The sequence below is a fragment of the Trachemys scripta genome, chromosome 7 (genome assembly GCF_013100865.1).
Source record: "Trachemys scripta elegans isolate TJP31775 chromosome 7, CAS_Tse_1.0, whole genome shotgun sequence".
Taxonomy (NCBI): domain Eukaryota; kingdom Metazoa; phylum Chordata; order Testudines; family Emydidae; genus Trachemys; species Trachemys scripta.
Window position 1 is genome coordinate 21,095,825 of NC_048304.1, and position 13,344 is coordinate 21,109,168.

Consider the following 13,344-nt stretch of genomic DNA (forward strand, 5'->3'; position numbering starts at 1 on the left):
TTATTTTTTTATTTTATTTTTGCATGATGCTGGCCTGAATTTTGAGCAGGCAACAGAACCAGGCAAGTTTAATGCGGTTTTGCATGTCATTTGGGAAGATTTATTACATTCCTACTAGTACTATTTCCATGCCAAAACCACATGGGATGAAGAGAAGGGAGAGAATAAGTGAAACTGTTCTGGAACAAGGTGACATGAGCCTCGCATACAGAAGATTTAGCTTAATCCTTTAAAGTGGCAGCCCAAAGGCTGGTAGGCTTCAAATGAGATATACACGTTGTGTTTTGGTTGGCCAACACATTGCTCGGACAACACATTGCTCTCTGCTCTGCCTGCTGCTGGATGTCTTCATATGGATAGGTAGATTATTAAAATACAGTACTCAACGGTCCTGTCCTTGGAGCACTTGACAGAGCAGAATTCTTTTGTATGTTTCAATACACTGATTGAGCCTAATAACAAAGCAGAGTGGAAGGATAATGCTATGTGCCTGTGACGAGGGACCCAGTAAACGCAAAATGCCTGGGATAAGGAATCCAGTACTCTGGACTGGCAATTGTACGTTGTTGTCTTTGTTTCAGGACAACTGAAATCATTTACAGACTCAGAAGTGTATATTTTTTTATTTTTAAGGTATCTTTCTGGTAGGGAAGTTTGTGCCAATTATTCGCTACTACAGTGCTGGTTTAAATGACATGTTTTAGAGCAGTATAGACAATACATCAGCTGGACAAGGCAGGAGTTGCTGCACAGAATGTCTGAATCAGAAGCTCCAAAAAAAATTATTTTAGAACTTACTATTCACCACAAAAGGAGAGAAACTACTTATTTTCCTTAGTAATAAGCTGTGTTGTCCGCCTGGACAGTAGTAAAAATAACTAAAATACTACAAAAAAGGAAAGGGTGTGTGTCTAAGTGTAACTATTACTGCCCCACCCAGTACAATGGAAAAGAAATTAACTGGGTGGACCTACATTTCAGTAGCAACTCAGAATTACTACAGCTTTATATCTGTGCCTCGGGATATACATATTTTTTGTAGGTGATCACAAGAACGGCGGGAGAATCAGATGCCACATGAAAGAAGTAAGATGAGACAATGCACACAGAAAAAAATAGAAACATTTTTTTGTATAAGAAATTTATCTTCATGTCTTTCTAGAAAAGATTCAGCATGATTTCTGAACCAGAAGGGCACAGTGTAAATAGCAGAGATGGGTTCAGACAGGAACTTCTGATCTAAGGCACCACCCAAACTTTGGGGAAGTTGGGGAATCAGAGATGAATGTTGCAACTTGGGCTTTCTCTGAATTGTGAGGATGTTTGGATTTGGATCAGAAGACTCTGCTCCATCTCTAATAATATGGGGAATGAACATCCCACTTTTACAGGGGCGTCCTGATGTCCTGGCCTATTGAAACCATTGTTTCATTTGAATTCACAATGCAGCCTGTCTGCTACCCAAGTCTCCAAAGCAATTCCCTTCTCTTGCACTGTTGTCCTTCCATAAAAAAGGAACTCAGGGCCCTCTTGCCTCTGTATGTGGCCTACATGATAGCTTTCCCTGTTAAAATTTGCATTCTTAGATCTTCTGTGGAGATTGTTGGGTTCCTTCAAATCACCCATGAATCAAATATACGGTTCCCAGACTCCACTGCACACCAGTGCATGGGCTGTACACTAGAGAAGAGCTGTGCTTGGGCCTAGCACAGAGGCCGTTGGGTTTCAAGTTCTTCTTTAAAGTAGGAAGTGGATTCTGAGAATTTTCAGAGTGGAAAGGAGAAGGTCAATGGTGGAGAAAGGGAAAAGCTGGTAGACTAGAAAAAAACGAGATCTGGAGAAGCACAGTGGGAGGTTACATCTGAGTATCTACCACCACAATAAAGCACCCCAACACTATCTTTTCCTGTCAAGCCCCCTTTATATGCTCCCTAGCAACAAGTGTCCCAGAATGGACACCCCTCCTACATTTCAAACCTTCCCACTCATCCAAATGACTGTCAGAAAAGTGAATGTAGGGCTGGCTGTATACAGTAACTCTGAGGACTTCACCCTTATGGAGAACTTGGTGCTAGTTCCAGGCAGTCGTTTTACAAATTCCAGGGGGTTGCTTTGCTCCACACTTGAAATTAAGATTTTCAAAAAGTTAGTGCAGGCTTAGAAAAATGTCACCCATCATTTGAATCAAGCCATAAATATGATGCCTAACACTATCTGTTTCAATTAGAGACATACCTATGAAAAGAGGCATATTTTGGGTGCTGATTTCTCCTTATTCACAAGTTCTTTCCCTATCTACGCTTGTCCCATGTGTAAATATTACATGTTATTGGGAATAAAGAGGCTTACATTGCTGGGAAGTGGCTGGTTGAGCACAGAACCAGTGGCTTGTTGGAAAGTGGAGATGCTGCAATTTCTGGAGCTCCAGTATTGCTCGCTTCTTCTTTGCATGCTCAGTCCTTTCATTTTCTTTTCTTCTCCAAGTCTCCAATCTGGAGATAAGACAGAGACACATGGTGTTTTCAGCTAGGATGCTTGTACACCTGATTTTATCTTCTCAATTCTCCCAGCCTGTTCATAATAACAAGGGGCTAGGATTAGATTAGTGAATTTCAGTCTCCTTACAGACACTATGACAGGACCATGCGCTGAGAGAGCCATTGCCTTTTCTGCTTCTGCTACACCTACATCACAAAAATGAGGTGTTAGAATCTGGATGTTCCTCTGTCTACAGGCTATGATCAGGAAGGATGGGTCTTGTTGTTCGAGTACAGGACTAGAAGTTAGAAGAGCTGGGGTCTATTTCCATCTCTGCCACCGACTCTCTATGCGATCTTGGGCAAATCACATAGACTCTACTTTTGAAAATTGCGCCCTAATTTGTTCCAATTTGTGACTTCAGCTGAACTTGTGGGTGCTCAGCATCTCTGAAAGTCCGGCCCCAGTTGGCTAAAATTGGGCATCCAAGATTAAAGGTCACGTTTGAAAATTTGAGACCTAACTCATCCGTACTACCTCAGGTCCCCAAACAGCGAAAATAATGCTGGCCTATCTCACAGGGGTGCTGCAATGTCAATGGTATGGTTTGAGATCCTCAGATGCTAGAGTAAAACAAGGTATTTTCACCCCTGGAGGATTCTGTTTAATGACTGGCCCAGTATCCTGAAAAGGATGAATTTTGGTAGCTATGAAAATAAATTTGGTCACAAAGGGACAAATTATTTTACTAAACATCACTACTGGCCTCAGAGTTTTGCAGTATTCAGCAAAAACCTGTTCCCCTTAGCATTAACTTTGGGCAGAAGTTCTCTGAGGTAGGGACTATATGTTTTGTTATGTGTTTGTACAGCACCTAGCACATTCTGGGTATTACAACAAAAAACAGAAGCAGCATTAGATACTGTAACATGGCTTAAGGTTCAAAATACTGCACCTCACTAGGGCTTTATCACTCCAGCTCACGTTGTTACTGTCTTTCTGTTGATACATTTTCTTCCTCAGAAAGGTCCTAGGGAGAAAAATTCAGCATGACTCAACTGAGAGTTATAATCAAGACACCGACAATTATTTTTAATATAGAAACGTAGAGAGTATATTTGAGTCATTTTGTTTGTTTAAGCAATTGACAGAATCAGGATGCACTAAGAGAAATGTTCTTTTAAAAAAGTTTTTATTTTTTACTTCTCAAATAAAACAAACCTAATTTTCTCTCTCTCATAAGGATCCCTCTCTCCTTATTTATGTTCATTTTGGAATGGCAGCCTTATTAAGTTAGTGAAAAAGACAGCATATGATATTTTATAAAAAAACCCATAGCCACTCACTCACCTTTTTACTTTGTTAATTTCCAAAGTTGCTTCTTCTTCCTGGTTGCACAATGTCACTTGAGGCAGTACTACTATAAGCTCATGACGTGGACAGGCCATTCTAGGTCTCTTTACAACCCTGCTCCCCCAATCTGACCAGAATCATCATTAATGTTTTACCTTACCAGGGGCTCTCAAACTATTAATAGCTCAGCAGAGACAGTGTGCGCCTGACAGGTTTTGAGAATGAAAATTGGGTGTTCAAGTGATTAAAATAAAATCTGATCATCTAACAAGGTCTTGTTGAAAGGTGGCACAGTAGCTTGTGCAAGCAGCAATTCAATGGCCGAGCTGGCAGATCAAACCTTTACAAAGGTTCAACAAAAGCCGTTTTCATCTCCAACTCCCCTGCACTCAAAGGCAGGATAGAGCTGCCCTGTATTATCTGTCAACTTTATATACACACAGTCACCACTGTTACCATTTGATTCAAGCAGAGGGAACGAAGTGTGAAGACCTTGTCTCTCAGGAAACTGTTCAGGTTTGTGAGGAGATAAGCATGCTCAGTAAGAGCATTTTGGAACTGAAGGTAACAGAGTAAATGGCACTAAACAGAACTGGTTCTTCAAAGTGTGAGTGCTCCTTTTAGCGGTGCAGAGCCTATGGAGCTAGGGAAGCTAGTTTTTATCTTGCTTTACAGATTATCTGCTAAATGATCAGCTATATGTTGATGGCAAGATTTTTATACCAAGAGATGATATAAGAGGCAGATAAAAGCTTGGTTTTCAGATCCTCAGAGTTTTAATGGCTGTTAGAAAGGTTTCAGAGTAGCAGCTGCGTTAGTCTGTATCCGCAAAAAGAACAGGAGTACTTGTGGCACCTTAGAGACTAACAAATTTATTTGAGCATAAGCTTTCGTGGGCTACCGCCCACTTCTTCAGATGCATAGAATGGGACATATATTGAGGATATATATATATATACATACAGAGAGCATGAAAAGGTGGGAGTTGTCTTACCAACTCTGAGAGGCCAATTAGTAAGAGCTCTGCACATAAATGGTTAGAAAGGAGCATAAACACTGCCAAATTAAGTGCAAGAATGTAATAAGAAAAGCCAAAGAGGAGTATGAAGAACGGCTAGCCCAAAACTCCAAAGGTAATATCAAAATGTTTTTTAAGTACATCAGAAGCAGGAAGCCTGCTAAACAACCAGTGGGGTCCCTTGATGATCGAGATACAAAAGGAGCGCTTAAAGACGATGAAGTCATTGCAGAGAAACTAAATGGATTCTTTGCTTCAGTCTTCACGGCTGAGGATGTTTGGGAGATTCCCAAACCTGAGCTGGCTTTTGTAGGTGACAAATCTGAGGAACTGTCATGGACTGAAGTGTCATGAGAAGAGGTTTTGGAATTAATTGATAAACTTAACATTAACAAGTCACCGGGACCAGATGGCATTCACTCAAGAATTCTGAAAGAACTCAAATGTGAAGTTGCAGAACTGTTAACTAAGGTTTGTAACCTGTCCCTTAAATCAGCTTTTGTACCCAATGACTGGAAGTTAGCTAATGTAACGCCAATATTTAAAAAGGGCTCTAGAGGTGATCCTGGCAATTACAGACCGGTAAGTCTAACGTCTGTACTGGGCAAATTAGTCGAAACAATAGTTAAGAATAAAATTGTCAGACACATAGAAAAACATAAACTGTTGAGCAATAGTCAACATGGTTTCTGTAAAGGGAAATCGTGTCTTACTAATCTATTAGAATTCTTTGAAGGGGTCAACAAACATGTGGACAAGGGGGATCCAGTGGACAGTGTACTTAGATTTCCAGAAAGCCTTTGACAAGGTCCCTCACCAAAGGCTCTTATGTAAATTAAGCTGCCATGGGATAAAAGGGAAGGTCCTTTCATGGATTGAGAACTGGTTAAAAGACAGGGAACAAAGGGTAGGAATTAATGGTAAATTCTCAGAATGGAGAGGGGTAACTAGTGGTGTTCCCCTAGGGTCAGTCCTCGGACCGATCCTATTCAACTTATTCATAAATGATCTAGAGAAAGGGGTAAACAGTGAGGTGGCAAAGTTTGCAGATGATACTAAACTGCTAAATATCAGAGGGGTAGCCGTGTTAGTCTGAATCTGTAAAAAGCAACAGAGGGTCCTGTGGCACCTTTAAGACTAACAGAAGTATTGGGAGCATAAGCTTTCGTGGGTAAGAACCTCACTTCACTTGCATCTGATGAAGTGAAGTTCTTACCCACGAAAGCTTATGCTCCCAAGACTTCTGTTAGTCTTAAAGGTGCCACAGGACCTAAACTGCTAAAGATAGTTATGACCAAAGCAGACTGTGAAGAACTTCAAAAAGATCTCACAAAACTAAGTGATTGGGCAACAAAATGGCAAATGAAATTTAATGTGGATAAATGTAAAGTAATGCACATTGGAAAAAATAACCCCAACTATACATACAATATGATGGGGGCTAATTTAGCTACAACAAGTCAGGAAAAAGATCTTGGAGTCATCGTGGATAGTTCTCTGAAAATGTCCACGCAGTGTGCAGAGGCGGTCAAAAAAGCAAACAGGATGTTAGGAATCATTAAAAAGGGGATAGAGAATAAGACTGAGAATATATTATTGCCCTTATATAAATCAATGGTACGCCCTCATCTCGAATACTGCGTACAGATGTGGTCTCCTCATCTCAAAAAAGATATACTGGCACTAGAAAAGATTCAGAAAAGGGCAATTAAAATGATTAGGGGTTTGGAATGGGTCCCATATGAGGAGAGAGTAAAGAGGCTAGGACTCTTCAGCTTGGAAAAGAGGAGATTAAGGGGGGATATGATAGAGGTATATAAAATCATGAGTGATGTGGAGAAAGTGGAAAAGGAAAAGTTATTTACTTATTCCCATAATACAAGAACTAGGGGTCATCAAATGAAATTAATAGGCAGCAGGTTTAAAACAAATAAAAGGAAGTTCTTCTTCACGCAGCGCACAGTCAACTTGTGGAACTCCTTACCTGAGGAGGTTGTGAAGGCTAGGACTATAACAGAGTTTAAAAGAGAACTGGATAAATTCATGGTGGTTAAGTCCATTAATGGCTATTAGCCAGGACGGGTAAGGAATGGTGTCCCTAGCCTCTGTCTGTCAGAGGGTGGAGATGGATGGCAGGAGAGAGATCACTTGATCATTGCCTGTTAGGTTCACTCCCTCTGGGGCACCTGGGATTGGCCACTGTCGCTAGACCGGATACTGGGCTAGATGGACCTTTGGTCTGACCCGGTACGGCCTTTCTTATGTTCTTAGTCACTGGCACAGGGCATAGATGCTGACTCTGGAAAAAAATCATAGGTGATCACCCCGCCAAACAGCTGTTTGACCGTGCCCAAAACAGCTAATCGGCAGCTGCTGCCAAACAGCTCAGGGAGGTGCTTGGAGGAGGGCAGAGAGCGGCGGCAGAGGGGCGGGGTCTCGGGAGGAGGGGCGGAAGCCTCGGGGCAGAGCACCCCCAGGGAAAACTAGAAGTCGGTGTCTGTGGCACAGGGTTTCAAAGTTGGGTCTCCTACTTTCTAAGTGAGTTCCCTAGTCACCAGGCCAGAGAGTCAATTTCACTCTATGGCCTATGACCATGGCAGTCTCTGAGCTACCCCTCCATATGAAAAATGAGGCTGGTTGTGACTGGTTCCTTTACAGCAAATCAGGTGTGCCCCTATGACTCTTTTGACCAAAGTTAAGCACCATGCTATGGTTAAAAGTACAATCCCTCTGTTTGAAAGACAGTATTTGACCTTTCAATCCTCACAAGAAATTCTCTGCGCCCTTAGGTTGGCTACTAAGAGCAACATTGTTCCCCAGTTTTATAAGTATGATGCTCTAAGGGAAGGCTGTTGTTCTTCATCATTCTTTCTCCCGAGGCTGTATCTTGGAGCTGCAAAATCAGGTCATGCTGTGGTGCTGCTGCCCAAATTTGCTATTCCGTCCCCTTTCTACAAATACATCCTTTTTGTCACAAGGAGCACATTAGCCTCAATTAACTCACTATCTCTGTGTCATTTAAATGACCTGACAAGGAAAAGTAGACATCCTCAAGAATAGGATTCCTGTGCATTTCAATACAATGCTGGCTCATAAGAACAAAGCCTAAAAGCAGGGATCGCAACCAGCACATGCGTGCCCATGAACCAAGACAAAACTAGTATGTTCACAGAAAGAGGGGAGAACATGACCCATAAGGACCAGGCTGTGTCTAGCCCAACAGGGCAGTGTAAGACCCAGGCCCAATCACAGCCCTTCCTACACTACTGGGAGTGCAAATATTGGAGGCATGTGATCTCCTGGGGTTCCCCCCAGATGCTGTAGCTCTGCTCGATCCAAACATGGGCCAGTCCCTAAATGGCACCATTTGGCCCTAATTCAGCAAGGTATTTAAGCACTGGCCTAACTTTAAGCACATGAGTAGTCCCATTGGCTTCAATGTTTGTAAGAGTACAGGGAAGTGAAGGGGAGACACCCCAAGCTGGAGGCACTTACTGAGTTAGGAATTCATTACACGGTGAAGAGGGAAGAGAATGGTTTTGAACAAAAAAAAATGAATACACTCTTTGGGGCAAGACTGTCTTTTTCTTCTGTGTTCGTACAGTGCCTGGTGCACTGGGGCCCTGGGCCTTGACAGAGCCTCCTGGGCACTATGATAATAGAAAAATAGTAACAATGAATAATCTGTCTCCCTCCCCGCCTGTTTCACTGAAGTGTCTTTCCTGCGCTGCAGTCATAGCCAGAAACATACACAGAATAGGGATGTTGGTTGAAATGCTTTGAAACACTGTCACAATAGGAACAATTTTCTCTAGGGAATGAAATCAGATTGCAAAGTTATTTTCTGTCTGCTGAAACATGAAAAGAATATGAATGAGATTACATCTGGCTAAGAAAGCAGAAACAGCCTTAACCAGATTCAGTTTTCCTTCAGTGTCCTTCTAAGAAATTTAAAATCCCAAAGAAATCCTGAATCTGGCTAGATGTCTTATAAAAGAAACTACATTCTTGCCTAGCAGAAACAGCGTGCCTTTGATGATTTGGAAACGCATGATTTAATCATTCCATTATGCATACCTTTTCTCAGCTGGGGCCAGAGCCTGAAACAGACAGAGACAAGCATTAGATAAAACAACATGATGTCTAGCTAAGGAGATTGGAGTCAAAGGGTCCAACGCTGCATGGAGCCGAGCATCCTCAATGCCATTGACTTCTCTGGGAGGTGCGCAGTACTTAGCAACATTGGGCCTAAAGGGAGCCCTCTCCTCTGAACTGATACCAGGCTAGATGACTAAAAATCTTTATCTTTTAAAGTAACTTCCCTCCCCCAAACAAAGATCCACAACATGCAAAAAGACCCATGGGCAAAATGACTGGTGCTAACAGGTTACTGTTCACTCACTTTGCCTTGGCTGCAGCCCATCCCCCTGAATTTATGAGATCTTCCGGGAAGGGACCTGGTCTTCAAACCCTTCTGTAAAACACCGAGTGCACTGTTTCCGCCATACAAATCATAAATAAATTAAAGAATAACTCCCCTTTCTCGACTCACAGCCTGCTAGACAGTGACAACCCACAACACGGTGCTTTGATTAACAGCAGGCAGTTCATCAGATGCGGTTAACTCACAGAGCTACAATTTTTCCTGCTTGGAATACCTGGTATGCTCCCATCTGCAATGCCAGATCCTTTCCCTTGCTAACTTTAGTGGTAGAGCACAGCTGAGACACAACCAGGGCACAGGTAGGCTTATACCAAGAGAAAAAGTTTGTTATATCCTTTAACCTCATTGCTGCTAAGAACACTTGAGCTTCCTGGTCTCTGTGGCAATATGCTCTTTAGCACACATGACACATCCATGTTTATAATGCTATGTTATTGCATGAATGGGGAACTAGCAACTGGAACACGTGGCTACAAATCCCCGCTTCCTAATTCTTCTGCTCTATGCCATTATGTTTTGGCAGCCATTTTAACCAAATGACCTTAATTGCTAATGAAAAGAAAAAGACGGTTACTCACCGTCGTAACTGTTGTTCTTCGAGATGTGTTGCTCATATCCATTCCATTAGGTGTGCGCGCGCCGCGTGCACGATCGTCGGAGAATTTTCTACCCTAGCAACACCGGCGGGTCGGCTGTGGAGCCCCCTAGAGTGGCGCCTTCATGGCGCTGAATATATACCCCAGCCGACCCGGCGCCCCCTCAGTTCCTTCTTGCCGGCTACTCCGACAGTGGGGAAGGAGGGCGGGTTTGGAATGGATATGAGCAACACCTCTCGAAGAACAACAGTTACAACGGTGAGTAACCGTCTTTTCTTCTTCGAGTGCTTGCTCATATCCATTCCATTAGGTGACTCCCAAGCCCAACTTAGGTGGCGGGGTCGGAGTGAGACATTGCTGTGTGCAAAACCGCTGATCCGAATGCAGCATCGTCCCTAGACTGCTGCACTAGTGCATAGTGAGCTGTAAACGTGTGGACTGATGACCAAACCGCAGCTCTACAAATGTCCTGGATCGGAACTTGCGCCAGGAAAGCCGTCGAGGAAGCTTGGGCCCTCGTGGAGTGAGCGGTGAGGTGCGGTGCTGAGACACCTGCCAGGTCATAGCAAGTCCGGATGCAAGACGTAATCCAGGAGGATAGGCGTTGCGAGGAGACCGGTGAGCCTTTCATTCGGTCGGCCACTGCAACGAAGAGTTGCGTCGTCTTTCTAAAGTGCCTTGTGCGGTCAACATAGAAAGCCAGGGCCCTGCGTACGTCCAGAGAATGTAAACGTTGATCCTGGCGAGTAGCATGTGGTTTAGGATGAAAGACCGGGAGGAATATATCCTGGTTGATGTGAAATGGGGAAACCACCTTAGGGAGAAAGGCAGGATGTGGACGAAGCTGCACTTTATCCTTATGGAAAACTGTATAAGGGGGCTCGGATGTAAGCGCCCTGAGTTCAGAAACACGCCTTGCTGAGGTGATGGCTACGAGGAAGGCTGTCTTCCAGGATAGGTACAAAAGTGAACAGGTGGCCAGTGGCTCGAATGGAGGACCTGTGAGCTTGGAGAGAACCAGGTTGAGGTCCCACGTCGGGACGGGCTGACGTTGTTGTGGGTACATCCGGTCTAAGCCTTTGAGGAATCTAACGACCATCGGGTTAGAGAATACCGAGGACGCGAGTTCCCCTGGGTGAAAGGCTGATATAGCGGCCAGGTGAACTCTAATTGAAGATATCGCCAACCCCTGCTGTTTTAGGGAGAGGAGATATTCCAATATGAGAGGAATAGGTGCCTGTAACGGGGACGTGGCTCGTTGTTCGCACCAACAGGAGAACCGCTTCCACTTAGCCAAGTACGTGGCTCGTGTTGAGGGCTTCCTACTGCTCAACAGAATCTGTTGGACCGATAGTGAGCATTCTTGCTCTGCCTGGGAGAACCATGGAGCAGCCACGCCGTGAGGTGAAGAGAATGCAGGTCGGGGTGACGCAGTCGGCCGTGGTCCTGAGAGATGAGATCCGGACATAATGGAAGCGGGATCGGTGTCTGAATCGAGAGTTCCAACAGTGTGGTGTACCAATGTTGTCTCGGCCACGCTGGAGCGATCAGAATTACCTGTGCCTGGTCTCTGCGCAATTTGAGCAGTACCTTGTGGACCAGAGGAAACGGAGGGAAGGCATAAAACAGGTGGTCTTTCCAGGGAAGGAGAAACGCATCCGAGAGGGAGCCCGGAGCTCGACCTTGTAGGGAGCAGAACACGTGGCACTTCCTGTTGTCTCGAGATGCAAACAGGTCTATCTGGGGAAACCCCCACTTCTGGAAGATGGAATGTATGATGTCCGGACGGATGGCCCACTCGTGCGTCTGAAAAGACCTGCTGAGTCGGTCCGCTAAAGTGTTCTGGACTCCAGGGAGGAACGATGCCGTGAGATGGATTGAGTGGGCGATGCAGAAGTCCCACAGGCGAATGGCCTCTTGGCATAGAATTGACGAACATGCTCCTCCCTGCTTGTTGATGTAAAACATGGCCGTGGTGTTGTCGATGAGAACTAACACACAGCGGCCACGTAGGAGATTGAGAAATGCCTGGCACGCCAGGCGCACCGCCATCAGTTCCCGAACATTGATGTGCAGGGCTAACTGGGATGCAGTCCACAGGCCCTGAGTATGGTGTTCGTTGAGGTGGGCGACCCAACCCAGAGATGAAGCGTCTGTAACCAGGTGCAGAGAGGGTTGTGGTGCGTGAAATGGCATCCCCTCGCAAACCACATTGTGATCTAGCCACCAGGTGAGGGAGGTCAGGACCGAGTTCGGGATCGTGACCACCATGTTCAGGCTGTCCCGATGTGGGCGGTATATCGATGACACCCAGGTCTGGAGTGGGCGAAGCCGAAGTCTGGCATGCCTGGTTACGTACGTGCAGGAAGCCATGTGACCCAGTAGGGTGAGGCACGACCTCACCGTGGTAGTTGGGAAGGCCCTGAGCCCTTGAATGAGGCTCGTGATGGTACAAAAGCGGTTGTCTGGCAGGATGGCTTGTGCACATCTGGAGTCTAGGACTGCGCCGATGAATTCTATTCTCTGGGTAGGTTCTAGAGTGGATTTGTCCTTGTTGAGAAGGATGCCCAACTCGTTGAATGTGTGCACTATTATGTGGACGTGAGCTCGAACTTGCTCTTTGGTGCGACCGCGTACCAGCCAGTCGTCTAGGTACGGGAACACCTGTATCCCTTGCCGACGAAGGTACGCTGCCACGACAGCCATACATTTCGTGAACACTCTTGGGGCCGAGGATAGGCCGAAGGGAAGGACTGCAAATTGATAGTGCACTCTGCTTACCACGAATCGCAGGAAGCGTCTGTGAGGCGGGTAAATTGCGATATGAAAGTATGCGTCTTTCATGTCGAGGGCGGCGAACCAGTCTCCAGGATCGAGGGAAGGGATAATGGCCCCCAAAGAGACCATGCGGAACTTCAACTTTACTACGAATTTGTTGAGTCCGCGCAAGTCCAAGATGGGCCGCAGACCTCCTTTGGACTTGGGGATCAGGAAGTAACGGGAATAAAATCCCCTGCCCCTTAACTCTACTGGAACCTCCTCTATGGCCCCAATAGCAAGGAGCGTGGAAACCTCCTGTATAAGAAGTTGCTCGTGAGAAGGGTCCCTGAAGAGGGACGGGGAAGGGGGGTGGGAGGGAGGGATTGAAGAAAACTGGATAGCGTATCCCCTCTCTACCGTGTGAAGGACCCAACGGTCCGAAGTTATAAGGGACCAAACACGGTGGAAGTGGGAGAGGCGATCTCGAAAGGAGGGGGCTGGATCCTGGGGGATGACTGGGGCGCCGTCCTCGACCGCACCTTCAAAAGTTCTGTCTAGGACCTGAAGGTGGCCTTGGTGGCCCCTGGTTCTGACCGGGTTGAGGGCCAGCCCACCTTCTCCTACCACCTCGCCCTCGCCTTCTAGCAGAGTCCTGTCTCTGACGAGGTGGAGGGGGGTAGAAACGTTGAGGCTGG

General features: G+C 45.5%; 1 protein-coding gene across 1 annotated transcript in view; it reads right to left on the bottom strand.

The window, feature by feature from the left end:
* The window catches only part of LOC117880479, a 29,186-nt gene that overhangs the window by 10,507 nt on the left and 5,335 nt on the right, over positions 1–13,344 (bottom strand). The window contains exons 2-4 of the mRNA XM_034776718.1: positions 8,927–8,949; positions 3,434–3,508; positions 2,350–2,492 (exon numbers count right to left, since the gene is read on the bottom strand). Of these exons, the coding sequence (XP_034632609.1) occupies positions 2,350–2,492; positions 3,434–3,508; positions 8,927–8,949 (241 nt within the window). The remainder of the gene's footprint in view (positions 1–2,349; positions 2,493–3,433; positions 3,509–8,926; positions 8,950–13,344) is intronic.